General features: G+C 51.2%; 13 protein-coding genes across 13 annotated transcripts; 6 read left to right on the top strand and 7 right to left on the bottom strand.

The window, feature by feature from the left end:
• Positions 1 to 3: 3 nt before the first annotated feature.
• On the top strand, positions 4 to 951 carry BJX67DRAFT_378597 (uncharacterized protein; the record flags this gene model as incomplete). Its single annotated transcript, XM_071032374.1, has 1 exon — positions 4 to 951. One exon carries the CDS (start codon positions 4 to 6, stop codon positions 949 to 951), a length of 948 nt encoding a protein of 315 aa, XP_070889028.1.
• Positions 952 to 2026: 1075 nt separating this feature from the next.
• pex13 (peroxin PEX13) lies at positions 2027 to 4009 on the bottom strand. Its single transcript, XM_071027037.1, has 3 exons — positions 3732 to 4009; positions 3140 to 3655; positions 2027 to 3087 (listed from the first exon to the last, which is right to left on the bottom strand). The coding sequence occupies exons 1-3, from the start codon at positions 3781 to 3783 to the stop codon at positions 2333 to 2335; spliced, it is 1323 nt and encodes a 440-aa protein (XP_070889027.1). The 5' UTR covers positions 3784 to 4009; the 3' UTR covers positions 2027 to 2332.
• Positions 3900 to 6366, bottom strand: BJX67DRAFT_304648 (ER oxidoreductin). The gene is made up of 3 exons (XM_071027039.1): positions 6052 to 6366; positions 4412 to 5985; positions 3900 to 4359 (listed from the first exon to the last, which is right to left on the bottom strand). The coding sequence occupies exons 1-3, from the start codon at positions 6160 to 6162 to the stop codon at positions 4236 to 4238; spliced, it is 1809 nt and encodes a 602-aa protein (XP_070889026.1). The 5' UTR covers positions 6163 to 6366; the 3' UTR covers positions 3900 to 4235.
• An 867-nt stretch (positions 6367 to 7233) lies between these two features.
• BJX67DRAFT_304192 (uncharacterized protein) lies at positions 7234 to 8708 on the bottom strand. The gene is made up of 3 exons (XM_071027036.1): positions 8516 to 8708; positions 7813 to 8453; positions 7234 to 7758 (listed from the first exon to the last, which is right to left on the bottom strand). The coding sequence occupies exons 2-3, from the start codon at positions 8392 to 8394 to the stop codon at positions 7651 to 7653; spliced, it is 690 nt and encodes a 229-aa protein (XP_070889025.1). The 5' UTR covers positions 8395 to 8453; positions 8516 to 8708; the 3' UTR covers positions 7234 to 7650.
• A 2464-nt stretch (positions 8709 to 11172) lies between these two features.
• Positions 11173 to 12069, top strand: BJX67DRAFT_304036 (uncharacterized protein). Its single transcript, XM_071027031.1, has one exon. The coding sequence runs from the start codon at positions 11424 to 11426 to the stop codon at positions 11910 to 11912; it is 489 nt and encodes a 162-aa protein (XP_070889024.1). The 5' UTR covers positions 11173 to 11423; the 3' UTR covers positions 11913 to 12069.
• A 1336-nt stretch (positions 12070 to 13405) lies between these two features.
• Positions 13406 to 14283, top strand: BJX67DRAFT_304029 (uncharacterized protein). The gene is made up of 3 exons (XM_071027030.1): positions 13406 to 13884; positions 13946 to 14016; positions 14062 to 14283. Exons 1-3 carry the CDS (start codon positions 13633 to 13635, stop codon positions 14135 to 14137), a joined length of 399 nt encoding a protein of 132 aa, XP_070889023.1. The 5' UTR covers positions 13406 to 13632; the 3' UTR covers positions 14138 to 14283.
• On the top strand, positions 14284 to 15389 carry BJX67DRAFT_304026 (uncharacterized protein). The gene has a single exon (XM_071027029.1). It carries the CDS (start codon positions 14430 to 14432, stop codon positions 15228 to 15230), a length of 801 nt encoding a protein of 266 aa, XP_070889022.1. The 5' UTR covers positions 14284 to 14429; the 3' UTR covers positions 15231 to 15389.
• A 2499-nt stretch (positions 15390 to 17888) lies between these two features.
• BJX67DRAFT_378592 (uncharacterized protein) lies at positions 17889 to 19413 on the bottom strand (the record flags this gene model as incomplete). The annotated part of the gene is made up of 2 exons (XM_071032373.1): positions 17889 to 19196; positions 19252 to 19413. The coding sequence occupies 2 exons, from the start codon at positions 19411 to 19413 to the stop codon at positions 17889 to 17891; spliced, it is 1470 nt and encodes a 489-aa protein (XP_070889021.1).
• A 167-nt stretch (positions 19414 to 19580) lies between these two features.
• Positions 19581 to 20488, bottom strand: BJX67DRAFT_378591 (fungal specific transcription factor domain-containing protein; the record flags this gene model as incomplete). Its single annotated transcript, XM_071032372.1, has 4 exons — positions 19581 to 19711; positions 19757 to 19965; positions 20023 to 20171; positions 20264 to 20488. 4 exons carry the CDS (start codon positions 20486 to 20488, stop codon positions 19581 to 19583), a joined length of 714 nt encoding a protein of 237 aa, XP_070889020.1.
• An 85-nt stretch (positions 20489 to 20573) lies between these two features.
• On the bottom strand, positions 20574 to 21002 carry BJX67DRAFT_378590 (uncharacterized protein; the record flags this gene model as incomplete). Its single annotated transcript, XM_071032371.1, has 1 exon — positions 20574 to 21002. One exon carries the CDS (start codon positions 21000 to 21002, stop codon positions 20574 to 20576), a length of 429 nt encoding a protein of 142 aa, XP_070889019.1.
• A 574-nt stretch (positions 21003 to 21576) lies between these two features.
• Positions 21577 to 23018, top strand: BJX67DRAFT_346405 (HVSL domain-containing protein). The gene is made up of 3 exons (XM_071028418.1): positions 21577 to 21898; positions 21948 to 22173; positions 22227 to 23018. The coding sequence occupies exons 1-3, from the start codon at positions 21640 to 21642 to the stop codon at positions 22618 to 22620; spliced, it is 879 nt and encodes a 292-aa protein (XP_070889018.1). The 5' UTR covers positions 21577 to 21639; the 3' UTR covers positions 22621 to 23018.
• A 963-nt stretch (positions 23019 to 23981) lies between these two features.
• Positions 23982 to 24874, top strand: BJX67DRAFT_303897 (DUF3807 domain-containing protein). The gene has a single exon (XM_071027028.1). It carries the CDS (start codon positions 24112 to 24114, stop codon positions 24742 to 24744), a length of 633 nt encoding a protein of 210 aa, XP_070889017.1. The 5' UTR covers positions 23982 to 24111; the 3' UTR covers positions 24745 to 24874.
• A 1-nt stretch (position 24875) lies between these two features.
• BJX67DRAFT_391351 (putative MFS transporter) lies at positions 24876 to 26742 on the bottom strand (the record flags this gene model as incomplete). Its single annotated transcript, XM_071034768.1, has 5 exons — positions 24876 to 25386; positions 25462 to 25545; positions 25605 to 25841; positions 25900 to 26514; positions 26568 to 26742. The coding sequence occupies 5 exons, from the start codon at positions 26740 to 26742 to the stop codon at positions 25214 to 25216; spliced, it is 1284 nt and encodes a 427-aa protein (XP_070889016.1). The 3' UTR covers positions 24876 to 25213.
• Positions 26743 to 27998: the final 1256 nt, after the last annotated feature.

The following is a 27998-nucleotide window of genomic DNA, read 5'->3' as shown; positions in this document are numbered from 1 at the left end:
ACGATGAAGAGGACACAACTCGGCCAGTTTCTGCCCCTGGCTTTCTTGCCGCTGGCAAAGGCAAAGACCGTCCAGGATCTGTGGAATCTCCCAGATTACCCAGACTACACGACCAATTTCACAGCTGGCACGTCGGTGAACATTAGCTGGCAGCATGACCTTGTCGGGCAGTTCCAGTTTTTCTGTGAAGACTGCGATGTCACAAACGTCGACCTCTGGCTGACGGGGAGCTCATATACTCGAAAACTCGAAGGTGCGTCCCTGCATTTCCTCTCCGCAAGTCTCGTATCCTTTACTAGAGCTTATGTCTTTGACCCACGCTCACAATCCTCACTAGCTGGTGTGAATGTCAACACAACCTCATCCTACAACTGGACCATCGGCCTCTCCAACGATGATGTTGAGGCCTCAACAGACTGGACCCTGCGCTTTCTCCCCGCAGACATACAATGGGGCGTCAACAACCAGGAAATCTCATCCGCGAAATTCAACATCAACCCTCGACCTCCGCAATCTTCACCAACCGCTTCCCCCTCTCCTAGCCCGACAGCAACGAGTCCCGCAAACCCCGGGGACGAGGAAGATGGTGGTCTCTCAACAGGGGCAAAAGCTGGGATTGGTGTCGGCGTTGGTGCCGGTGGCCTCATCATCATCGCACTCGCTTTCTTGCTTTGGAGACGGCTGCGAGCGTTACCTGACCATAAAACACCGGGCGCTGCCGCTGCCGCCGGTTACAACGATCTTTATCACCCTCCACCGCCGGGTGAGATTCAGCAATACCAGGCCCAGGAAGGGTTTTACGCTCCACCGCTGGTCAAGACTCCTCCGGCACCTCCCGCGCCACCATCCGAGTTACACGGTGATGCTGCGAGGGAATTGGATGCGGGGACGGACGGTCAACGAGCACCCGTTGAGTTAGACGCGAGCACGCACACTGATACGCAACGGTGATGTGTCCCAAATCAAAATCGTATTCTCTTTGATACAATTACGGCCGGGCAATCGTCCCCATCGTTGGTTACCGTGGTGCAACGGTAAATGTTACAGGATACCATTTCCTCTTATCTCTATGTAAATGTACGGGGAACTCCCACGAACGGGAGAACTCGAGTCCTCAGTGATGTGATGTGATGTTTACTTTCTGGCGTTGCTGATATCCATGCATGTATACCTGACTCACTTTTCTTCCATCTTTACCATTCCCACTGTTATCAGGCATCATGATTTGAATGATAGAGACTTTTAATGTCTTCTCTGGTTTCCTCTGCGGCTGTGAATCCAAGACGGGCGCCAAACCTTGAACTCCAAGAACACATTTCAGCCCCCGCCACCCGCAGACGGGCTGACAAGTCCAAGGTTTGGACAACACAATTTCGCAGCCATCGCTGACGTGGCCAATCAGCACCCGGAAAATCCACCAATCCGCCCCCTCAGGCGTCCCACTCAGCGGTTCTATTCCGGGATGATTGGAAGAAACGTGACCGGAGACGTTTCTCAGTCATCGACGGCAGAAACGGACCGAAAGTTCAGTCGTGCACGTGATAGCGATGGTTGTTGGGAAAATGGACTTGGAAGACAGCGACTCATCATAAACCCGCACCTTCCCGCGAGATGCGACGACCTAGTCGAGGAGATGTCGGAGCGGGACGGACGGTCCCTAGATGTTATCTGTGTGAATAATAATTCCCGTCAGTGCTCGCAACATTCGCAGAACGGATAACAACAACCTTCTCGTCTACCCGCTGTCCGTCGTCCACGCCTTCGATCGAACCGTTGTCCCCATCGCCATCGTTGAGTTCGGAGCCTCCAGATTCGGGAGAGGGAACTGGATGAAGACGAGGTGACCCTCTGGGTTCTAGAGCTGGCCACCGTGACGGGGAAGCAAACGACTCAAGTGTGGGGTCGCAAGAATGACGCTGCACAGCTCCCTCGCTATCAGTGGAACTCTTGTATTCTACGGAGCTGGGTAGTTTTGGTTACTCGGGTTACTCGATGGGCGAGGAGAACATGATGCACGATACTTTGATCGTGGAGACTACTCGGATACTTTGCAATGCTCTGAAACGAAATGATGTCTAGCATGGATATCATATTGGCTCCGAGGCACGGAGAAGAATAAGAGACAGATAAAAAAAATATTCTGTACACGCCGCTGAAACAAGGTCGAAGAAAAAATCCGATTAGAAGCGAGTTAATTGCCCAGCTGTGAACCCCGGTTGTTGTTGTATGAGTGATGTCAAATCGTGTTCCACAGTTCGTAACCACATCCCAAACGCGAACCAGACGAGGATGGGAGAAAGAAAAGAGAAAGGATGTCACGGTGTTCGAAGATTTATGAGTAGAAGGCGCTCTTCTGGAAACTCTCCGGCGTGATGTCGCCCATTTTTCCCTTGAGCTCTGGCTTCTGTGCCGCCGCAGGAACCTCCCCGGCAACCTGCGTCTGCATCGTGTTACTGCGGCTACTTGCCTCACTACCCGACGTGATTGCCTGCTGCTGTGGCCTCCGCTGGATCGTCTCCAGATACGGGCCCGGAAGGTAGCCAACCCGGCCATCTCGGGCGCGGCAACGCCACCATTCCGATGCGTTCCCCATCGGGTCGGATTTGCTAAGCACGGCGACAATATCGCCCTTCTTCACCACTAGATCGATGCCGTTGGTCTCTTGAGATTCCGGGGTGTAGTCGTAGAGTACTCGGCAGAAGTCCAATTTAGCGGGGTCCAGGGCGCCTTGGGTCGGTTCGCCGTTGGGGCCGAGCATCATCTTCTGGCGTTGTTCCTCTTGTGAGCGTGCGAGAGCCTTGATAAGCTTGCCCATAAGATATGGGAGACCGAAGAGAGCGACGAGGAACATCAAGAACGGCTTTCTTGACGGCCGTGGAGGGGCTGGGGAGCCATCCGGGAGGGTCGAGCGGCCACCCATAAAAGAGGCAAACGCTGCCGGAGTGAGAGCTGCGGCATCCGCAGGTGGAGGGCGGCCGGTGATCTTGGCGATCAATGTCCTGAACCAACGGATGATTGTGAAGATTCCCAGAGCAGAGCCGAGGGTGTTGCGCAGGTTTCCAAACTGCTCCGCGACGGAAACCATGGCTGCACAAATTAGTCTCTGGCATACAAGCAGTAGCAAAAGATCGCTACTCACCGAAGAATGAGCTATGTGTCGCCATATACGTGCTTTCGAGCATCTGTGCGAATCCACCAAACGCCCCGACGATACTCTCGATCATCTGGAACGTAGCCTGTGTACTCTGGCTGAAGGAATTCGTCAAACTGTTCGGGTCGTTGGGATCGCCTGGCATTCCGCCGCCGTACATGCCTCCGTATCCCCCCATACCACCGTACATACCCCCGTAGCCTCCATAGCCGCCATACATCGACCCCATCCCGCCAAAGCGAGAATATGGGGACGAGTAACCACCGTAGCCGCCGATTCCGCCATATGGAGATGTCCCAAATCGCGAGGCTCCGTATGGTGAATAAGCTGATGCATTCTGGTTTGCAACTGTGCTGAGTGTGCTTGGTCGAGAGGGGAGAGAGGGGGCAGCGGATGTGGTTGTGGAGGTGGCTGTGGTTGGCGTCGCCGAAGTGGTGGTGTTTGGGTTCATCGCGGTCGAAGCAGCCGTGGTCGCGGTCGCGGGCGCTGATAAAGCCGATGTACCTGGATAAAGTGTATGAGAATAATTTTCATACACAATTTAAGAAGCGGTTTCTGGTGGTTTCTTGTGGTTTCTTACCAGCTGTTGCGCCAGCCCTCTCCCACGGCTTGGGTGGCGAAAAAGACGCCATGGAGAACGAGGGAAAACTCTCAGTGTCGCATGAAGAGTATTTACGGAAGATGAATCAGCCCAACGGGCTCGATGGCTCCAGAACCTCGAGAGAGCGAGAGAGCGACAGAGTCGATAGCGTATGAGTCTGGGGAAGGGGAGTGTGTGTGGAGGAGAGAGGACGATGGCAACCACAGTGGCTGCAGGCGGGATCTGACAAAGAGAGGGCCGAGCGGTGGAGAAAAAGTTGGAGGCATGTGGCCGGCAATGCCGAGGCCCCGAGGACTCCCCAGTTGCCGACGGCGAACACCGTCAATCATCATCTTGCGGGAAAATACGAGGAACTCAGAGTTAAGGAGTATGATATCATGCAAGTGAGATTGTATGGGCATCTCTATTCCTCGTTTATACAATGCTACTAGTACAATGCAATCGTCAACCCAACCCGAACGCCAGTGGGGATGATCACGTTCATTATAACTCGTCGTGTCCACGAGTCGGCGGCGTTGGAAACCGGATCTTCCACGCTCGTGGTGGTACAGGAAGGCCTAGCCAATAACTCCAGAGGCGGTTGGCTTCCAGGACGCCGATCTCGAACCTACAAACCTGGGTTAGTAAACGCCCTGAGTCAAAAGGTCGATGCGACTTACAATGTCTTGGGCATATTGTACCAGCTCTTTAGGACATAGACATAAGTGTCCCATACCACGGCGAACTCGGCTTTGATGTCGTCCATGACGGTGTCCGATGCGCGTCGCTTTCGTTGCCGCTCCCAGGGCCGTTTCTGGCCGATATACTCATAGTCTTCGTCGCTATCCCCTTCGTAGTAGAAGGTGGAGCCGCCATCTTTGACTAGGCGCCTCGTTGTCTTGCCCCCGACGTTCTTCTTCCCTGGCGTCGACCCTGCTGGGATGGCGAAGACTTGGCCGTCGGTAACCTCCATCGCGCGGTGGAAGCTTCGAACCGCAGCGATACTGTGGGAGATGCGGCCAAGCGTGTTGATCAGGGCAACAAGCTCAGTGCGTCGCAGCGGTGGGTTCTCGCCATTCTTTGTCTCATCGTAATCAAAAAGAACCTTCAGTGCGGTTCCATAGCCGTTGACTTGAAGTTTACCCCAAAGGCGGCATTTGTCGCACCCCACGCAGTCCATCAGTCGACTCACATTGCGGAATCGGTTTCGGAAGTCTTCCTTGAGGCCTGCAGCGCTGGGATCTTGGAACATGACGTTCTCGTCAAAAATCTGGGATCGGTCCGCAAGAGTGGATGTTAGGAGTGAAATCTTCTCCTTAGTTTCTTGGTCTTGTGCTGGATCGCCGATGCAGTACGTGTATCCCTCCAGATGCTTTCGCAGTTTGGACACTGCGCGCGAGACAAGTGCATAGTTGAAGTAAAGATTGGAGATCCGTTCCGGGTGATTGTGGAGCCGCTCTTTAAAACATTCAAGGTTGGGATGCCACTGCCCCGTGGTTTTATTCAGGTAGTCCCAGCACAGATGCGTCGAAATGGAAGCATGCATTCCGCTAATGAGTCGATGGAAGACCCGCTTCTCAACACACTCATTGTCCAGTGGCAGAATATCTGGCCGCTTCGACTCCTTCTGAAGTACGTTCCGGAAGTCCTGGACGGCCTGCAGCCCACTAGCTGGAGGAAACGGAGAGAGTTCAAGCTCGGGCACCGGTTTAAGGAAACAATTCTCACGGTAGATCGCGTTCCAAACCTGATTGGCACCTGGCCCTGAATAACCCGTAAATCGCTCTGGGTTGTCTACCAAGCTGACATATTCGCCCTTTCCGCTCGCCCCTTCATCCTCGGGGACACAGTAGTCTCGATCATCGCATTCGTCGTCGTACTCAACCACACAACTTTCCCCAACGTTCTCTCCCAGCATTCCTTGCAAAGGTCGATCCCGCGGCCGCTCATGTTGCTGCTCGCGCCCCGGGTGGCCTGCCTTGGGGCCTTCAAGTTTACTCAGCTCCTCTGCTCGCCACGTCAAGGGAATGTCATCCTCCGAATCGATCGTGTTCACCGCGCAGGCGATGTTCCCGCACATGCTCTCAGAATCGGACCAAAACGGACACACTTTGTTGAAGAGATTGAGACGGTAGTAAGAGAAAAAATCGGATTCTTGTGTGATGGACTGGAGGAGGGAGTAGACTTGATCGTTGAGTGAGTCGATAGTATGGTAGGAGACACAAGCGTCCGAGACCATCGCCTTGGGGTCGATCTAGAGAAAAAGAATTATCAGCCAATGCGGTTCCCTTTCAGGCAAGAGGGGAGAAGGATATCTTACCGCGCACGTGTTATGATCATGTTGTGACGGTGGATGTTGATAACTTTCTGCATTTGCCAGGCTCATGAAGCCAAAGACAGCTATGTAGAAGACTTTCGCCGCAGAGCGCATTGTGCACAGGTTGAAGAGCAGGAATTTATCACAGTAAAAGAATACAGACAAGTGAAGGAGGCTGAATCAAGCCAATACCAACGAGGGCAAAGAAGCCTAGTCGCGACTTCACGTGAAAAGAAAGTGACCAGGATAGAGAATGGCCATCAGACTTCTAGTCCTTCTTGCCAAAGCCAATGAAAGTCAAAAGCGAGTCGCATTCGAGTACATAATGTCAACGTGAAGAAAAAATCATCCGGCAAAAGGACGAAAGAATGGCAGCTCTGGGGTTGAAAGTGGACAAGCTGTCCTTGACTTTTTGGTGGCGGAGTTTTGGATGCTCGCGTGGAGTGGCCAGACTTCTTGATAAGCAGCAGATTGATTGCTTGGCCGTTGATTAATGAATTTGGGCACCTCGACTGGTAATTATTCAGGACATCTGCAGCAGAATAATATTTCTCACTTTATCTGAAGCAATCGTCATCCGTCTCCCATTATTAATCGCTGCTCTCGTGGGACCTTTGACATTCTCAGCATACCCCATCCCCTCACCCGTATCGCCGGCTGCACTCCTCCCGGCGGATCTTCTCTCCGCATGTCTGACATCTTCAGGCCAACTTTTTGCCAGGGTTGAACACAGATGTTCCCTTTTCCAGGGGCCGAAACATGATTGCATCCCAACTTTAGTCAGGCCACGTTGGTCAATCCCGGGAGGCTTTGCAAGGCCTGTAAGACTGGCCGAAAATTCCCGGGTGCCTTACCGTGTGAGACGTGGGTCTTTCACCCCTCCTATGCTGAGTAGTATTGGTGGCTGCGGCAAGTCGAGGTTTCTAATCCCACTCGCCCTTCCGTCACCTTGCAGAGAAATTAGGTATGGACAATGTGTGCGAGGCAGCACATGGAATCTTTAGAGTTCTCTTAGTTCTCTATCAACATGCTGCCTCATATGCAGAGGGTTGACGTGTCCGCATTCTTGCCCCCCTTTATTAGGGATCCCTAGCGTGAGGCATCCCTCGCTCCGAAACGGAGTCTCTATGGGCCATACATACAATCTGACATCACACGGATGCGCGCACATGTATGCGAGTCGATCGATAATTGAATCTTCCATGGATATTACGCAGGACGCTGATTGTGATCGAACTTGTCCATTCGATTTTCTCAGACATCAAGTTATCTGAGATACAAGATTTAATGACCCAGGCCCGACCCAACCGCCCAACCAAGGCCTGGTCACGAAAGTTTTAGTGAGAAGAGACATTGAACTGGAGGCATGACAAACCCTTAGAGCCAACCTCCGCACGGAATCTGCGTCGCGCGCCACAGAACCCGTGGAAGACTGCGCTGGGGATGTCGCCCAGGCCCGAAGACGCCAGTTTAGCTAAGTACAGGGTAATATCAGGATACATGATTCAAGAAACTCCGTCAACTCCATACAATAGGGGTATCCAGTACATGATCATCAAATTGTCAAAGAAATAACAAATCGCAAACCGGACGCCGTCGCGGCTAGGTCGATGCTCGGTGCTTGCGACGGAAGACGTTCCTTAACGGAGCGAAAGCTTTCGCTCGCGTGTTGTAGAAGGGGTCATTCCTGAAGTCTTCGTCGGTGAACTTCTAGAGGTATGTTAGCTATCAAAAAACTAGTCTCGTAGATGGAAAAAGACCTACCAGGCCGGGAAAGCGAGCAAAGTTACCATAATCGGTCATCATGTTGTAACCTTCTTCGTAGTCGTAGGTTTGGCCTTCTTGGTCGGTGTAGCCAGGAGGGAAGTAAGCTACCCCGTCGAGTGGTCGGTGTTTCTCAATGGAGTCGGCAATTTTGTGGTATGGGGTAGCTTTGAGAGCCTCGGCGTTGGACTCTCGGAGGGCTTCGAGGGGGCTGTGTGTGGTGATTTTATTGCGTTCAGGGTATACGGCATCGTATGGGCCTTCATGATGGTAGGAAACTCTCGATGCTGTATCCAGGCGGTCGATGATGTCGGGGTTGACGAGCTGCGCTTGCCGGACGTGTCGTGTGGGGTGGCGTCTTCCGCGGTAGTGCTGGGAAGCGTCGAGAAAATCAGAATAGTCAGAAGACGGGATTGAAGAAGACCGCCGACGACTGATGGAGGAGCGAGTTGGTGAGGGGGAGAGGAAGCGCTGGTATGGGTTGTGGCTACCCATGACCGAGTTGGAGTCCATATTCATATCGAATGAACTGTTGTCGTTGGGGAAGACTGTGTAGGAATGATCCATCTGATATCGATGCATCTTCAAATATTAAGAGGGCGAAAATGAGAGATATATAGACTTTGTGTGCTCGGGCACACCTGTAAGGCGGGTTACTAAAGTGCAGATGAGGCGTATGTGGGGGGGTGATAGTATGACGCACTAGTGGCTCTCTGCGTATTGGTCGTGGGTGGAAGTTCGTTTGGTGGGGTTCGAGTGGTTCTTTTTGAATTTCCTTTTTTTTTCCTCGATGTGGAGTGGATGTATTAATATATGATATGTCGCTCTTAGGCGATTTGACGATGGGTTGCTTTGGTAGGTTGTTTGTGTGGAGTACTTTAAAGTGTGAATGTGGTTGAAGGATGTGAGAAGGGAGCTGAGCACGCTGGGAGAGGGAGGATGATATATAGAAGGTATAGGAACTGTATTCCGGCCCACGCCATGCTTCTCTCAGTCTGACCCCTCGACGGGCCTCGCCTCTGGGCTGTGTGAGTGACGTGAGAGACTCGGGGCTGACGCATCGATGGCTCCACAGGAGCCAGAAATCTTATCAAATAAGGCACGAACCTTCCGATCCGGGCGTAGCCTGCGGCCCGTTCGGGCAAAGATCAGGGACTGGTAGCACGCTAGGCCTCTTCGGTTACATTGGGCGAAGGCGATGATGAAGAGAAACTCTTCAAAGAAGTCAGAGAATAGTTCCTCTTCATCGATATATGGTCATTACGGCACGGAGAGTTGCGGGATACAGCCTTAGGTTTCCGGAATATACTGGTTAAATTCCCATCATGGCTTTTCTCCTGACGATTTTAATTCAAAAGCGAGCTTCAAGTCACAAACTTTCTCAGCTGACTCGACTACTAAGTTTTGGCGTCATGCATCCAATAGAATGGAAATAATCTTAGTCAAGGGTCCTTGTCTCTCTTTTCAAGGTTTTAACTGGAATTTTCGAGTTACTAACTCTTGTTTCTTGGATTTTTTTTTCCCTGAAGGCCTTGTTGGGGAAGCAGCGCTTCAAATTAAGGTTAATCTTAGTATGATCATGGATCAGACTAGCGGGCACCGTCCGGACCCGGGCCAGCCTTACAACGTTCCCAAACTAGTAAAGTCTAGGCCCTGCCAGGCCTGTCCATCACCTCATCACCAACCTGAACTTCCAAATTCGAATACTCGGAGTACAACCCTCGGGGAGATTTCTCTAGCATTTTTCTTACAGCAGTCGGGATGACTCTAACAACTTGCAGTTCGAACTTTTCTCGCTGAGTCATCACTGACACAAGCCTTAAGTTAGTTACACAAGCTCCTCTCACCCGCATGCGAATGCCCTTTGCGCTCCGAAAATGCCTTCTGGGAAACGAAAAGGGTAATTATCCTGATACCGTTGTGGTGACCTAAGCGATACGATAATCCAGGGCACCGCCAAGTTTTCCTGGATGTCGGTCGGTAGCTATCAAACCATGGCTCCTTTCTCCGATGGCTAGACCTCCCGACAGGTTATGAGCCCGGGGCTAGACCCCCGACAAGTATCGTGTCTGTCGCTTCTCATGCACAGTTCTCGATGAGCGTTCTGCAGATGCGGCCCTCTGCAGTGATGGACGGGGCCAACCCTTGCATCATCAAAACAGAAGGCACGCCCGGAGCTGGAGGGGCGCCCGCACCACCTGCACCTGGGCACCTGGGGTACCTTCCTGAGGTGGTGTCTATCAGGTGACCTGGCGACTTTTGACCCCTCGATTGACGTTTCTTTCCACATAGTATTCAGCAAGATCATAGTCGCTTCATTGACGCTCAGCTGGAATTATACTGATTATCTTCACTCTCTTAGGATTGAATCCATGGGGATTGCTTCAGGTTATCAAATTGTACTCCCTGATACAGAAAACTAACACCTACACTACAATTCACCCACTCTCTGCGATCTGAGGAGTTATGCCATTTCCATGATACAAGATCCAAAATGTGCATTGCTTCGTGTCACAGAGATCGTTAGGTATATTTCCTCGGTGCTATGTATATAGTTTGAGGGAAATTTGATCAGGCGGTGGTGGTGGATTTATAGGTAATAAGTTTCATTCAATTCTTTAAGAATCTTCTATTTCAAAGTTCACTACCTGCTAGGCAGCAGAGAGTTTGAGCCCTTGATTTTCAGTCTCCTCCAACTCACACCTCTCAACATTCCTACAACCCACATTATTTCTCGATAGTACTACAACACGCACTTCTCAACACTCCTCCAAACATCTCTTGACATAATAAGGTGTCATCTCGCATCATTGTCCACATTTACCTTGAAATATGTCGTCCTTGACGGGATCATTCCCCAATTTTCCCGCCCATGGCATTCCCACTACTCCGGATTCCCCTAGAAAACGGCGGAAGAATCTAAGAGAATCGGACGGAACGGAAGGAGTTATGACTATCGAAGATTACTTGTGTCGCGCTGACCCCTTCAGAACGGCCATAATGTGTTTCCCATGGCTATCCGAGTGGAATTTTCGGGGTTATATCTTGGGAAATCGCCACTCCACTAAAAAGGGTCAGCACTTTCTTGTGAAGAGCTATTCGAGTTGACATATCTCTATCCCGCCCTGCGCACCCTTCGATGATACTACCGGACGCGACTGTTCCTGGAGCATAAGCTCGGAGGGCGTACCCGAACCCGGGACTTCATTTTCTGTCCTCCCTTAAAGGGGTGCCGGGTCCCTCGGACTGTTCGCCGCCATTACCCAAAGGGCAAAAACGCGGAACGGCATCATAACTAACTACCATGTCGTGCAGCCACCGCCGAATGCGGATAGCAAGGTTATCGAGATGGCAACCAGTTATGGCTCCTCCCCATCACTGGGTAACAACACAAAATACGACATATTCTATTTCCCACCAAGTGATGCCTCAGAATCACTCCAAGCAATCAAAGGAATAATTGGGCCATGCGCTGAGGAGCTAAACGCCCTTCAAAGGAAAGGGAAGACCGAGCGGAAGCCGGTATACAGATGTCCTCCCGGAAGGTCGGTTTTATTTAACATTGGGAGAACCGGCTTCAAGGGTATAGGGCAAATCGGGGAGTTGTTGAGATGATGCCCATAAAGCTGCGGGGAACTGTTGTGTCCTCTGGCTGCTTGATAGCGGAGAACGGGGTTGCGGATTGGGCATTTGTGGAATTTTCTAAGGAAGTCATCAATAGCGCCGAGTGCAACCTGAACAGGATGCCAAGTGTTCCTCGCTCAGATCCGCACCGGAACCCAGCCGATTATGAAGCAGTCGGGCTTGTGCTTGAGGAGGCAATGCCCCTGGTGGAATTTGGCTCCCTGCAAGCAGGCGAATGGTACTGCAAGTCGGGCAGGACCACCAAGGTGACTGGAGGAATTTGTGATGGTGCCTCTTCTTACTGTAATTGGCTGACAGACGTGCGCGTACGATTGTCGAAAGACGGATTGCAGAGAGCCACAATACAGGAGGGTGTGACTGAAGAATGGGTGATTACAACGGAGGGAGAGCCGGCCATGACGGGAAAAAGCAGGGTACTTTCTGCCGAGGGGCGACTTGGGCTCCGCGATCATTGATAATCATGGCCGTCTCTGTGGCCTCCTCTATGGAGGCGCCACGGCCCTTTGTGGCCATCATAAATACCAAATATCGGGCATTTGTTCGGACATCCAGGGTATGAAACGCTAGATCGAGGAAAAAGTCCCTGGTGCAGCTCTCAATTTGCCCTCCTAGCTTTCAAGAATTTTGCTGGGAGTTCGTTATTGACATTCGCCAGAAATCAGAATCGCATGCTGCTAGCTAAATTAGCCTTGGGCTTTTTAGCTTAGTGGGATTTGCTTTACTATCTTCTTTTAATGTTGATACTTGCTTCTTTTCCTTTCTTGTCCTAATGCCTAGTAAAATTGAACTTGTTTGTCTACCCTATGCTAAACAGGTATTAAACAAGCTTATACTGCTTGAGTACTGCATTGACCCCAATAATACAAGTTTTGTGTTGTGTTGTTTTGGGTCCGCTATACAGGGTGCTGGGAAAGTGAATAGTTACTTGTCTGGTCTTTGCCTTCAATAAGGAGACTTCCGACGCTATTGCTTTGGGACTTGTAGTCAACCCTCTTGTACCTACTCCAAGTGTAGGTAGGGAACTAATTGACCTCGTACTGGGTTCAGTCACATATTACCTAGATCAAACAGGTTCAATCGTCTGTTATTCCAGGTTAATAGTGTATACATGGTCGAAACTTTCGCAGGATGCCACACAGAAAATACATAAACATGCAAGCAAAGTGGATCTCTCCTAAAGCAAATAATCAAGTTTCAGGACTTGCTGGCAAGTTTCAACAAACAGTGTCACCCTCGAAAAATTCCTTTCCCCCATACAATGCTTGGTTAGTACATCCCGGTAACTTAGTTGTGTCCGATATTAGCAGGTTAATAAGTACCCAACATGGTATTGAATATATTTTACTCTCTTAAACCACTGCATTGCGGTACACGGTCTGTAATACTATGTATTAAGTCTCCCAAGAAAATAGAATACTACTGGTAGTACTTTGAGTACGTACAGTACTAGTAGCATGGGGACTGGTCCATGTTGCCGACATGAGAAACAAAGAAACCCATCAAACGCATTGACCTCGAGCCAACCCCCGAGCGAACAAAGAATACGCAGGTCTCATGAGATCCACAATACACAAGACTTCAGCTGGGAGTCATTCTTTCTTCTCTAAGCGAGGTCAAAACGCAACCTGCTCAGCCTCTCACCCGCGAAAAGCGCCAACAAAAGATATTTTTGGACAGAGCCCGAAATCGATTCGATGAGAACTGCGAGAGAATTCGATCCAATCCGCCGATCTTGCCAGCCGCTCAGAACCTGTTGGAGATCCAAATTTCCTCTTGAACAGCCAGTATGCAAGTTGACTGTGCCGCAGGGCGAAGGCGAGTTCTGGCCCTTGATATCAATGAGATAACAGGCCAATCACAGCATGATACGCCCGCGACGATACAATTTCATTTTTTAAATACGCCTTATTGACGCTAACAGAGAAACGACACACCACAACATCATCCCCCCGTTCTTTGAGTTGCGCTCGGACGATGATTTCCAATCATCACGAACGACTCGTGGAAGCATGAAGGCAGGAATGAATCCCTGCTCTTTAGCCTCCTCTACGGTTGGACAAGTTCTCTTCCCGCTCCTGAGAATGATACCTGAGGACTCTGGGAAAAGGAGATGCCTTGACCGAAAAACATAAAGGAAAAGAGAAAAGAAGTTAGTGAAATTAAAGGCTGCTCAGGATGGCAGAGAAAAAGGAGTCTCTCCCAGAAGACACTCTGAAGCGCCGAAAAGAAATCTGCGGCACTGCGGCACCCTTGGTTTTAAACGCCTTGAGAGATGCCCAAGAATCGCCTGAGAAAATGTCGACAAGAACCAGCCCATTATCTACACCCCAATCCCGAAAGTGGGCTCAGTGGACTGACGAAGAAAGAACAAAGCTGTGGCAGCTCAGGCAAGGACACAGTCACCTTTCGTGGAATCAGTTCTATGAAGTATGTTCCTTTCTTTCCGGCTATACCCCTGAGCCGTCTCATCTTCGCTGCTCACTGACAGTCACCACACCTCAGACATTCAAATCACAGTTCTCGGGTCGAACCAGAGAAGCCTTATCTCAGGAATACAGCGTAGGTGGTCCGCCTTATTCCGCGAGTAATACTGATTCCTCGAAGAAAATGGACAAAGCGGATAGACAGCGGAGACGCGAGGCACAAAAGAGCAGAAAGGACAGCTGCATGGCTGTTCTAAAGACCGGCAAGCGTCCGATCGGACCAGAGACAGATCACCTGGAGAATCCCCGGTCCAAGGAGCGTAGGTTTGAAGCGGGAGATTTTGTTCACAACGTGCTGGACCATATGGATGAGGATAGCAGTTATGACGAGGGAGATATTGCTGACGACGGCCAGATGAAGCCTGTACGAAGCCTTGCCTTGCTATACATATATTGTCTGTCATCTATACTGACTGCTTGGAGCTTCAGAATTCCCCTCGACGGCCTGAGCTTCGTTCGATTTCGACTGTCACTCAGCAGAATTCTACTATGACTCCCAAGCAGAACGGGGGCCAGAAATCCACTACCAAGCCAGTTGGGCAGGTTCCCACAAGCGAAGGTGCCCCGTGGAGCAATAATATGGCCAAGATGCCTGCCCTCTCACTGTCCGTTCCAGAGAGACAAAGACCCAACCTCCCGAGCAAGGACAATGCAAGTATACCCCATGAAACGCAGAACAGAACCACAGATGCTCCTGGGCTTTCACCTGCATCCAGCGGCACTACCCCATCAACTCAAACCGTCGGAAATACAGGAAATGATGAAGTGGGAGGGAACACAGCTACTACTACAGCAAACCCAGAGGGCTCCAACACAGCTGGAGGCACTGCGAGCGGCGCTCCCTTGAAGCCTCCAGCTCAGCCTCCAGCTCCCCAACCAGCAAAGGTCTATCCCCAAGGCCCTCCAACGCAGTATCCAAGACCCGCTGTCCTCGCGCCAGTATCTACACCCGTCCCGCAAGAAGGCCCAACATCAGCCCAATGCATGGAGGGCGCCGTATTCCTGATGACTCGGTTCATCCAGCTTCAGTGCAATAAGATAGTTGCAGAAAACCAAGAATTCACAGCACTGAGAAGAAAAGTTCATGAGATGGAGTCCCAGGATAGGGATTCCAGGGAAAAAATGGAGACTAAGGTAGAAGATATCGAAATGTCAGGGAGGGCGCGGATCTTTGACCTGGAGAAGCAGGTGGCGGAATTAACTAACGAGACGAAGCAGATGAGAGACGAATATGCCCAGAACAATACTTTTATTCAGAAGCTGCGGCATGTTTGGGCTCCTAATGCATAGGCTGATATGGGCAAACTTTCTCGGTGCTAACCTAGAAGCCTTGGATAACCACTCGCAAGACCTTACGATACTGAATTCCACTTGTAAAGATGGTGTTTCGTGGAGTGTAACAGCTAGTATTCATTACTAGGGGCCTGTGTCACCCACAGGAGGTTGCATGCTCAACACTCGTTGGACCAGGAGTTCTTGGACAGGGCTCTTGATGGAGTTTCAACTGCACGTGACATTTTGCCAATCAGAAGACAGAACACTTTTGCCAAGAAATATCCGATCCTAAATAGAGGTCACGTGACCAAAATAAGGGCTTCCAACCACTCGCAACAAGCAGTAATGGTCTGCAACATAATTAGACCTACCTGGCAGTTAAGTAAGTGACTGTCACAATTTCCTGCCAGAGGACGTGGGCAGGGTGAGACACTGTGAGCTAATGGATCTGCCTAGTGAGCAAGGATGACTGCCTGTCACATCAGCATCTACCTTTTCGTGATATCTCTGGTAGTTATCCCTGCCATCCTTATCTACGCTCCGCCAGGTCTTCTGCGGGAATCAGAAAATCAAATCGACTCCATGACCAGCAACGGCTGAAATTCGCAACCCACAGGACGACATAATGGCAACGGTGTCCGTTACAGACCTAGGTCCTGAGAATCGACGGTTGTTCGTCCAAGCTGCATCCGCACTTCTATCCACCGAAGTCGCTGAACACGCATTCGGTCAAATTATTTGATGGCCTCCCAACTTCTGAGAACTACAGTCGTATGCAAATGACGGTAACCGCGTGGAGGTCGGGGATGGAAGGCCGCACGCATGAGCACCAAATAACCATAAATCTCAACCAGATTAACGGCGCTTTTATCCGTCCCCCACCTTGAAGTCCGATCTTTAAGCTTTCCAGCTCTCAACTTGAAAAGTTCGCTACGATGGGTGAGGAGGGCCCGGGTCTCGCGCCTGTCCCATTCATTCCCGAGCCTGATACCCAACTCGTTGACCGTGCCGATGCGTGGTCTCTCAGAATTTACCGCAAGAGTTATGGCCAACTACCCAGAGAGGTACCAGGAATAACACACTGGGGCTGCGCGCGGAAGAAAATGAGTGACAATTCGGATTTTCCCCACATTGTTGATTTTTTGAAGCAAAGAGGAAGATCTTAAACAAGGCCTGTAGCTTGCTGGTTTGCACAGTGAGGAGAGCGTTGTATTAAGGATCAAGTTCCGACCCATATCCTGGCAGGAATCAGCAACATCTAACATGTTGCCAAATATTTCCAGGTCTGAGCTTTTGGTGCGAGTGTCCCGTTGGCATTTTGGTGTACCCTCGAGTGCTCTCAAGTGCCCTCCAGCTGAAGGGTGGATTTCCCTTTCTTGACTTTTAGTGTTGAGGTTTGCTCCCACCAGGCAGTTTTAACAGTACTGTACAGAATACTAATATTCCCTGTCCACTGTGGGTCGATAGAGTTATTCCTTGACAAAATTTTGCAACCATCCAAGAAGTCTAGATCCTGAATCTGGAACCGAATTCTCAAACCCGCCGCCAGGACCTTCGTTTGGATCCAGAATCTGTGTCATTGGAATTACTCTTGTAAGGACTTGGACGGACAGCTGCCAGCCTAGAACCAAACTGTCTCTCAGGAGAACCGTCATCAACTCTTATCTAACTCAAGGTACACGACTTACCCAGGGCTCGCCGTATGCTTATGCCATCGAGTCAGAGTGTCAGGAGTGAGGCACAACGGCATATCGAGCTAACTTTCAAGCGAAAGACCGGAAATCCGTCGAATACCGAACACGACAGGAGAGACATCGAGCTGACCATCCACACCAATATGTGACAAAAAACCATATCCATAAAATAAATGACTGAAGTCAGTCCTGTCCTTCGAAGCCGCAAAGCAGACGAACCATCTCTTTACTTGTCGTAAAACGCTCTCAACCAAACTACTCCAATCGGGCGGATCGTCTCGTTCTCTGTATGATCCTGCGCCCAGGCCTCATAAAAAAAAAACCAGGCAGTGGGTTAGACTGCTCATTCCAGAGATGATTGCAAGAGGCAGTCTTTTCTGCTCGTGGAGCAGAGCTCTGCTGTTTCCGCTGTCCAGAACTCCGAATATTGTTACGGGGATCCTGAATTTCACTCGGGTTTGGCTCCGATCTTGAGGAATTCGATTTGTGAGCTGTTTTGCATGAAGTGCCTCGGCTCTGGAGATTACCCTTTTGTCATGGGTGCCCAGATTCTCCGTCAAACGTTGCCGTTAAGTCGTGATCAGACACGGAAAGAGGGACTGGAAGTCCATGGTGAATAATACCACTCATGACCTCAATACTCTAATACCAAGACTTCTGACTATAAGCTTGATTAACCTATCCCTGCTCCTAATAATATGGCTTCCTGCCTGCATGGGGGGTAGCTACTAAAGTCTATGAGAATTTCCTGAATATCCTTGATAATCTAGTTTTTTGAGTAAATTGTTCTGTTCTTACTATAATACTACTTTGCATGTTGTCTTGAACACTTTCTTTCTCCCGTAGAGGCAGCATTCCTTCGGCTGAATACTTTTACCCAAGATGCTGACGCCTCACATATTTGCTCACATTGTCTGACTGGGAATCAATAGTCAGACTGTCGAGTCAAATCACTGTCAAGTCACTATCGAGACTGTAGTCACAGCATCTCCAGATCAAACTCCCGCACCTCCTCCCAAACATCCACAGCCGCATCTCGACGAATAAACCGCCCATACCCCTTCCGCCCCACAACCCCCCCGTTATCACGATCCCAAACTACTCTCCCCCGGATAATCGTATACCGTGGCCAATTCCCAACCCTCTGCCCCTCATACGGCGTATAATCTGTATTATGATGCAGCATCGCATTCCTAATCGTCAAGTCCTCCAGCTTACCAGGATACCAGATCGTCAAATCCGCATCGGAAACCCCCGGTATCAGGGCCCCCTTGCGCGGATAGAGCCCGTACAGCTTCGCCGCGTTAGTCGAGGTCACCTGCACCAGCTTCGTGAGCGTGAGCTTCTCCGCTGACAGAGCCAGCGGCATGCGCGTCTCCACCCCGGGTAATCCATTGGGGATGTACTTGAACTGCCCGAGGGGATGGGACTCCGTGATGCACGTCTTTTTCCCCGCGATTGCGTCGTCATACCGGAAGGGGCAGTGGTCGGAGCTGAGAATCGCAAAGGTGCCGTTTTGGAGACCCGCCCAGATGGCCGCTTGGTCTGTTTTGTCCCTCGGAGGAGGGGAGCATACGCACTTGGCGCCCTCGAAGCCCGGCTTGTCGAGGTCGTCCCGGGTGAGGAAGAGGTACTGCGGGCACGTCTCGGCGAAGATGGGTTGGCCTTGAGTTTGGGCGTCGCGGATGCGCGCTGTGGCTCCGATGTCGCTGACGTGTACGAGGAGGATGGGCGTGTTGGCAATGAGAGCCGAGAGCGCGATTGCGCGGTTCGTCGCCTCGGCCTCGAGAATCGGCGGGCGTGAATGCGAATGGTACTTTGGTGCGAACAGTTCTGCGGCCTCAAGCTGGTTCGTTAACCATTCCAGCACCTCACCGTTCTCCGCGTGGACGAGCGTGAGGATTTTGTTCTTGCGCGCCGCCAGCAGGACGGATAGGATGTCGCCGTCGTTCAGCTTCAGCGCTTCGTAGGTCATGTAAATCTTGACCGAGCTGATACCCTCTTCTCTGAGTTTCGGGAATTCCTGTAGAGCCTGCGGACTCGCCGTGGCGAGGAGGACATGGAAGCTAAAGTCGCAGTAGCATTGCCCGTCTGTGAGGGCGCGTGTCTCACGGACTACCCCGAGCGGCGTCGACCCGGTATCCTTCTGCACGGGGGCAAAGGTCACAATCGTGGTGTTCCCTCCTGCAATGGCGGATCGAGTGCCGGACTCGTAGTCGTCGGCTGACGTGCCCTTGCCGAACAGGCTCGGCTCTTGCAGGTGGACGTGGCAGTCGATGCCACCGGGCTGTTACGATTAGACCATGGATTCTACATATGCGTATGTATATTGCTGCTCATACCATTACATAGCCGCCGTCGGCATCTATCACTCTTTTCCCCTGGTTTGATAGGGATCCGGATGATGCTAGGAGGGCAATCTTCTCGCCCTGGATGGCAATATCCAGAGGAGCGACATCTGAGGCCGTCACGCAGAGGCCGTTGGTGATGACGAGGTCGTACATTTAAGTGAGTTGGAGAAGAAGGAGAAGAAGAAAGAAAGATAGAGTCCCGTCTGTTGGAGCGGGGTTTCTTAAACGTATCTTAGCCCCGCAGTAATCCTTGATAACTCAATAATTTATAATTGATAACGATCATGATAAGACTAAATATCCAGACTATTGCTGTGTTGTCATCCCCAGCTCGACAGAAATCCATCCGTCACGTCAAACTGCTTATCCGCCATGAAATTTAAGTCCCCAAAGACAGTCTCCTGGTTCACAGGGCTGTCCAGTTGGTTAAGGTTATCGCGCTCGCTTGATTCTGTCGATAGTTAAGGAATTCTATGATCCAGGTCCGGGGACATACCGATAACATTCCACAACTCTGCCAGCATCTGAAGACACTGACAGCGCTTGTCAACCGTCCCGTTGCCTTTGTCCAGCCGCTGGAGGGACTCGATGCAGGTGTGGAACGTCTCTTTGAGTGCTTCCGAGGAGATCAAGGGCCAGGCACCGACCAAATTGGATTGCTTCGAGAGGAGGAAGATGGTGAAGATGACCAAAGCGGCATCGATGCTGAGAGCTGTCAGACACATACAATGATAAGACTATTTGGTGAACAGACAATAGTACAGCGTAAACCGCCAAGATGCAAACAATCCCCGCCGTGCCTGTCCGGCATTGACGGCTGTGCGGACAATCCCGATAATATGCGTAGCTGAGTCAATGCTAAGACGCACAGTGCCCTGGGAAATGTCATCCAGGGCCAGGCTGTCATGGCCCTGTGCGTCGCAGTCGTCGATCCACTCACACAGCCGCCAAGGGTGACTCGGTGGATGAGGATTCGAAGGTTGTGATATTACAGTGTCAGTACAATGCGGAATCGATTAATCGCCGGGTCGTCGAGGTCTCTACCTCCGACTAAACGTGAGGCCAAGTCCGTTCCGCTAACCAGAGACATGTGCGCTGGAAGCGTTGGGACCCATTCTTCTAGTTGATATCGCAGGCGCAGAACCCGGCTGGTCAACTCGTAGTTGAGAACTCTTTCCTGGCTGCCGAGATTTCCGTTGTAGAGTAGGTCGAGCGTTTTGCCCGTCATCGAATGGTGACGGATTTGTCCGTCAGCCTTCTTTTTTATTTTTTTTTTTTGTGGCGCTTACACGGTGGAATTGAAAAAACCAGTGCTACAGCGGCACCACCGCCGCCTTAATCTGCCTCTCGCGCGGCTCGATCAGGTCAAAGAGACCCGCATGCCAAGGCGACGGTAGTATTCGGGAATAGAGGCCGGTCGGCCAAAGGTCATGCCCAGGCTTCTTGTTGGAGGTAAGTACTCTGTATCGTCTCTGCGAGCCTGTGGGACATCTATACCGATCAAGCACGATGTAGCTAAACCACGTCCGCTTCCGGACCCCCCGCCCGATAGGAGAGAAGCGCCTGGAGGCTTCAGACGAGAGTAGTCCAAGCTGCAATCCAGCCTTGACGGCTATTCCGTGCATTCCTTGGTTAGACCAGTACTTGCCAATCAAGGCCGAGGTCTCCTGGTCTGGGGGGAGGTAGTATATAGATCTCTGCGGGTCATCACTTTCCGACGCCCAGGGGACCGCTCCAGGCATCGAAGACCTTGATGGGGAAACTCGAGTGATTGATGTGAGAGTCGGCCAAGAACGTGTCTCTGCTGTGCGATGGGAACCCGCCACGAGAGCGCATCAGCCGTTTCAGCGCCCATAACAGATCCGACGCGAGGGCGATTTTGGATGATGAGCCTGCGTCGCATTAATCAATGAGGTAGACAGACAACGTCCATGCTAGATAGGGAGACAGCGAACATACCAAAATAGGCGCGACCCTCCTCGTCGCCAAAGACCGGGTGGCGGGTTGAGTGCGTGGCAGGGCCATCTGGACGATCGAGCAACAAACTCGAGGTGGTGGTTCAGGCGGCCTTTGATCCCTTCGCGGTGCCGGGGGTCGATTGCTCCATGCAGATAAAAGGGGCTCTCCCCGACTCTTTTCCTACCACGACGGTCTCCGTGGTCTGTCCATAAGAGACGTACTGTTGATAAAATTCAAGTAGTATCGCCGCTAGATCGTATCTCTGCTATCACTTCCAGTCCATATCCAAGGCGAAGTAACAGTGGCAGGAACAGGCGAGGGGCAAAAGCTACTTTTGCGGAAAGAAAACTTGGCGACGAGCTCCAAAACCAAAACAACCAAATGAGCACCCGACCACTAACATGATGCCCGGCTTACGCCATGGCTTTGGTGCAATACTCAGAGTCGGAATCAGATGCGGAACAAGAGTCTCCTCCAAGAGAAGTAAATAAAACTGATCGTGTTGCCGCAGGCCAGACCCGTCAGTGTCCATCGCTTCCTCCGCTGCCCCCCGCATTTCACGACCTTTATGCTTCCAGCATTAGGGTAAGTGTCAGGGACGATCCAAGCCTTCATGGAGGCCGCAAGAGGGTCATTCCCCATGTTGAAGGCAACTGGCCGACCCATATATACCTTGAGTGTTTGTCTCCCTATGCTTTTCTATGCTCGTCCGCTAAGAAAGATACGAGGGTATCCATCAAAGGACGAGCTTGAAATACTCTGCGGCATAATCGCCCAGACGGGGCATATGCTTCGAGAAGAACAATCGAGTATCCACAGCCTACTACATAGTGATCTTGGCGCACAGCTTCCTCTCCATATCAGCCTGTCGCGGCCGGTGGTTCTGCGAACCGAAGAGAGGCAGCCATTTCTGGACATGTTTCAAACCGCGCTTCAGGCTTCTGATATATCACCGTTAGTGACATATTGCCGACCAAGCTAAAATCTCGTACTGACTCCCTTCTCAGATTTGATATCCAGATGGAGGGTTTGGATTGGGTATCTAATTCTGAAAAAACGCGATGGTTTTACGTGGTACGAGTGAACAGGCCGAACCAAGACACCTTGAATCGTCTTCTACGGATTTCCAATCGCTCTCTTGATCATTTTGGTCAACCGTCACTCTACGAGACCCCCGATCCACCAGAATCTCATACCCAGAGAAACTATCCGGATACACCGAAGGACTACACTGATTGTTTTCACATATCTATTGCATGGAGGTTGGCGGAACCATCCACCGAGGATAGGGAACGCATCAAGAGCATAGACCTGGAGGAGCTCAGTGCTTTTAGGATCCATTTCAACAGCGTGAAAGCGAAGATCGGCAATCACGTCTCGAGTATTCAGCTTGCGAGCTGAGTAGCTGCATGTCAACCAACAACATCGACCAACTAAAACGCCGAAACGGGACATACTTTGAGTAGCAACCAACCGACACATGAGTGACAATCCGACCGTGAGTAATGTGGGTTTAGATGGGAGCCTTGCCCCCGAGGGCGGACCGAGTCTCGGTCTTGATGTCACAGCAGAGGCATCGAAATGGGGGGATTTCCATGCTGCTCCTTGCTTTGGCTACCGACCTTGATCAGTGAAGAATCGGACAGATTTCTTGCATAGTGGACTTGATGATTACCCAAAATGTGAATTAAGGGGAACTAGCAGCTTTTATTTCCCATTATATACCCCCCCCATGCCTTGCCTCGTTACTTGTACTCGATATCATAAAGCTTCAGCTTGAAGATCATGCATCTGTACTTGATTTTCTTCAAGGATTGACAACCTTCTCTTTCTATTTTAGTGCTCACCCCTCGCCGCTTTTTGCTCACTGAGGAGATCTCAGCGCCCCCTGAGCACGCCCTGAGCAGCCTGAGGTAATCAGTAAGGGCTGAGTGACCTGTGCAACGAACCTCCATAGACTCGTGGACACCCGAACTGATGACCCTTTTCTCGCCCGTTTCTCCACTTGCACTCTACTTTTGCGTGCCACACTCCCCCCTCAAACCTGGCACTGCCATCAGGAAAGAGACAAATAGGTCAAGCTACTATTCCTTCTCATACGCACAGCCTTGTTCCTGGGTAGGACTCTGCTGGAGTTGATCCCGCTCTACGGTAAAGGATTTCTGGTGCCCAGGTGGGCTTTCTCGGTCGAAAAGATAGCATCAATCTAGATGTCCATGGGAGCAGCTATAGATATTCCAAGAGTCAAGGGATCCGTAGAATGCTAAACAGCGGTCCACAAACATATTTTATAGCTTTCAATTTTAAATTCCTAACTGGTAGAATAACATGTCAACGTTTCCCCGCTCTAGAACACATTTATTGTATGCAAAAATGGAACAGGTGGACTCAGCAAGGATATCCAGGTGTTCCGCCTGGTGCCAGATAGCATGGTGGTACACTATGGATTTCACTTGAATGTATTTCTTCATTGTCCATAGCCATCTACAAACTTGAAAAGAACAGGATGTGGAGAGAAAAAACAAAAGTTAGTAGTGGTTTTTCCCAGGTGGGGTCCTTGGGCTCCAGGCCTGAGCCATGCCGCACCCAATGTGAGATAAAACCACGTGTTATTAGCATGCATTTCAATCATTCCTCCTGACCCTGAACTCGTGGCGTCGGTTTTTGACCGACGACGAAGACACCGTGACGTTGTTATGCTGTCTGCGACGTGCTATTTGGACCGGGTAAGAGCCATTTACTAGGACCGTGGTTAAAATACAGTGGTGGATTTGATATGCGTATTTTTACCGTAAAATTACCGACATTCGCGTGCATGTCTTGCGCTCTTTCCGCTTGAGCATCAAACGAGCCTCAAGCTCGTCGGCCTTCCAGAGTCTGGCATCCCCAAGCATGCCCGCTACCCGGGTACCACCGGTCACATTAGTGAGTGTTCCCTCTGTTCGACTCGCCTTTATCGACGCACCTGCCCCGACAGTGGTAGCCGACTCTCATTCTCAACAGGAAGACCTCCAGTCTTTCCAAGCGAAGCATTTCCCAGATAGCGCCCGACCCCCGCAACCTGTGAACGACCCCGGCCATCCCATCGAAGACGATGACGGCCTCGGCTACTATCCCGATGGAGTGAAGCGGACGCTTACCGACGAACAGATCCGAATCTTCAGGCACAGCGAGATCCACGCGCTTCTGCGCGAGAGGCAGATAAGGGCAGAAAACGAAGAATATGACCGGAGGTTCTCAGACAATAGTGAGGCTTCTGTATCTGAAGAACGCGTGGGCTTGAAGGGGACGGAATCGGACCCTCCCCAATGCCAAATCAGTGGTCACCTTAAGCACGAGACAAATGCGGCTGGGATAAAGCGTCCTGACGAAGCTGGGCCAGAAGAATCGGTAGCGAAAAGGCAGGTATCTGCGTCCTTGAATGAGTTTTTGGACTACAATGAGGGAAGTGCCGCTCAGCAACCACCTCGCAAGCAGGCTGCTTCTCAGCTAGCAGGACGCAGGATAATATCGTACGAGGATTGACACTTAGATCTGCTCGCTTAGGCCAAGCAATGGAGTCAAATAAGGCCGATTATGGCTTCTTGGCTTTGCTTGAGGACGTCCTTGGACTAGTATGCGCGGTAGGTCGTCCCAAAATGTTCCCTTGGTGGCAAGTTTTCTCTCTTTTATGATGAAATCTTCGTATCAGTCATCCTTAGTCGGAATGCCATACCACGGTGTGCGTGTGTAAGGCTTTGACGACTTAAATCTTCTCTCTGAGCTATTTCTCACCGAATTATCCACATTATAACGGGGGTGAAAGCTGTGTGCTAACTATCTGAGAGGAGTTCTAGGGTATGCTAACCTATTGATAACTCTGAGATCTGAAATGCTCGCAATCTATCCCGCTGCAAGGTTGTTTTCTTCGCACTTAGCCTAGCATACCCGCCAACAAGCGATGGGCGTCGCCGGACGTCAATACGATATCGCAGATCTCATTGCGACCCTCGCTTTACGTCAGCTGTATCCGTCTCTGCTTCGGAATCAGAGCCCAGAAAACAGTCATGCCAACTAGCAAACTGATCATGATCGGGTGCAAGGCTCCTACGCCTGCCCGAGAAGCTATTGCTCCTGTTAAGAAGGGGAATGCAGCATTCCCAATTGATCCAAAACTGGCGGTAAATCCTAATGCAGTGTTAGATGAATTCGAAACCCCCCCTGGAGGCCACGGGATCCGATGATTTGTCCCGTTTCACACACCTATTGCGCCTAAGTGGAGCTCCGGTGGCATCACACTTGTGAGGACATAGAGCCCGACCGGGTAGAATGGGCCGATAAAGAACCCTGAAATCATAGTTAGCCATTTCTCAGGCGTATATTCCTTCTCCACGCTTGTTCCTTACCAAGCAAACAAACTGAGACCGCATTGGCAATAATGTTTGGGATCAACCAGAACATAAGCTGGAACGCCAACGCCAGGGCGATGTATACAAAGACCATGCGTCTCTCGCCAAAACGATGAGTGACTTCTGCCAAACCGATACGCCCCAAGGTAAAGCCAGACCAGAACATGGAAGCGACATAGCCGACTTTTTCTGGATCGCCATGGCGTACTTCGACGAGGAACTGTACCAGCCAGGCTATGACATCATTAGCTACGCCTTGTGGAGGGATCTTGACGATATTAGATTCGCATACCTCCAAGATTTATCTCGGTTCCAACATAAAGGAAGAAGAATCCAGTGAGGAACCAGATTGCCGGATGAGTGAGGGTCTCCCGCAGTTCCCGGCCCGCCGTGTCTTTGGCGCTTGCATTGTTGGGCTTAAATAAACCGTGGCGGAAGGTCCAAGCCACGAGCGCGATGTTGACCACCCCAGCAGCGAGGGTAACAAGATAGTAGGATTGCCATCTTGGGGTATGTGAGGCGACGGTATTGGCGACCAATGGGCCTAGGATGGTGCCAACGCCATAGATGGCGTGGAGAACACCTAGCCATCGATGCGAGTTGCGGACGGTGACGGTGAAGCTATTGGCCTGGGCATCTTGGAGGGCGATTCCGAATCCCGTGAACAGAAACCCCAGGATGAAGGCAGGGTACGAAGGCGCCCAGATCATAAGGACGTAGCCGGCACATTGTACGATAGATCCAAACACCAGTGTCCCGCCAGTTCCCAGATATGAACAGATGTGAATGTTGGCGAATGACGCAGCGAAGCCACCGGTAAAGTTGACCAGGTAGATGTAGGAGACTTCGAGCAGACCAATATGGAACCACGGTTGGATGTAAGGGATCAAGACACCGAGCGAGGAATCTACATTCCTCCTATTATCAGATGGAACAAAGTGATACGATGGAAAGCCATACCATTAAACCCAGCACATAGAATTCCGAAGTTTGTGCTGAGGATCTTGCCATAGACATCCCGAGCATCGTGAGAAGCCAAGACTGCTGGAGAGGCTTCGTCTGAGTCCGACTGTTCCGGTGTGCCAGAACTCTCTACATCCGGGGGCGGGTCATCGTACTCTGATTGTTGGGCCATGCTTGAGAACCTTAATTACCAGTTTTATCCGAAGGTAGCCGGCTCGGAGGGAGATGGAGTGACCGATCTCCAGCTCCAGGGAAGCTCTCTTCTCTTTTTACCCTGCCGCAAAGTTGAGCTCTGGGTGATCGGCAACGGAGGGGAAAGCTCCGCTACACGCACAATGTCTCATTCGAGGTGGGAGCCAAGCCAGATGGCGAAGTGCCGAATCCTGCATGCGGCAAGAGATAACACAGTCCAGCCGGGGTGAGGATGCTTGTCAAAGTGACTCCAAGTCATGCGAGCCTGTGCGGTTCTGCGACAACCCTGTCACAAACTGAGTCCAATCCCGGCCCGATCAACCGGGAGCTGATGGGAATTTCCAAGGCTCTTCCCGACATTTCCCTCCCATGCATATCTTGGTTCCACTGGACGGCGCCTCGTTATCGCAATGTCACATCGGGGTCGTGGGGGAAGCGTCCAGGTGCCCAGGCCGCATCAGCGCGCTCGTGTTCTCCAAAAACCCCGCACCCCAACCCCGCCTTTCCATGAGCTGTTTGTTACGTACAATGCTACTACCCTGCTGAGGTCATCTCCAAGTGAAGGGCAGCTCTCTTGGGGAGATGGGGATGGGCCGGGCTTCGCTCTTGCTTCCCAGATGGATTGACTTCCGAAACTGGTATTATTCAACCGGATTTTGAAGCTGTCAGGTCAGCATTCAAAATGCTGTTGGAATTCACCTGCTACCTAGGTACGCATGATGAACAATCTCGGAGTATAGGGTGCTTGAAACCGGACCAGTTGGCAGACGGAGGTCTCGATTGTGAGGGCATTGATGTTGTTGGTTATTTCCTCTGTCGGATGAGCCTATCAGCACAGCTGAGCCCAGCCCTGCGCCTTTGGGATTGCCAATTCTGCACGCCAATTTTAACCCCGAGCTTGATCCTTCTGGACCAATCAAAGTCGCTGACGCTGTCGATCGCAGGCCGTCGCCTCTTCGTCTGTCTCTGTATACTCTTCGGTTCATCAGGCTCTGATCTTTGAGTCAACACCAGTCTCTTGCAGCCTCTGCAGTTTCATAATAATGAACGGCTCTTTTAGTTGCCGATGCCCCGGCATCGGAGGCCTTCTAGAAAACTTCCCCAGCTTCTGCGAGTTTCTGTTACGTCGCGGTTCTCCCATTCGCGGCCTCGACCCACAAGAGCCACTCGCTCTGCCCCGGTGGCGGATCAGGAAGTTTCATCCGCCCGAAAAGTAGCTTTGTAGATGAGTGCATG

This window comes from Aspergillus lucknowensis (genome assembly GCF_044049455.1).
Source record: "Aspergillus lucknowensis strain CBS 449.75 chromosome Unknown BJX67scaffold_7, whole genome shotgun sequence".
Taxonomy (NCBI): domain Eukaryota; kingdom Fungi; phylum Ascomycota; class Eurotiomycetes; order Eurotiales; family Aspergillaceae; genus Aspergillus; species Aspergillus lucknowensis.
The sequence above is the reverse complement of the archived record's forward strand: the minus strand, read 5'-3'. Positions and strand labels throughout refer to the sequence as shown.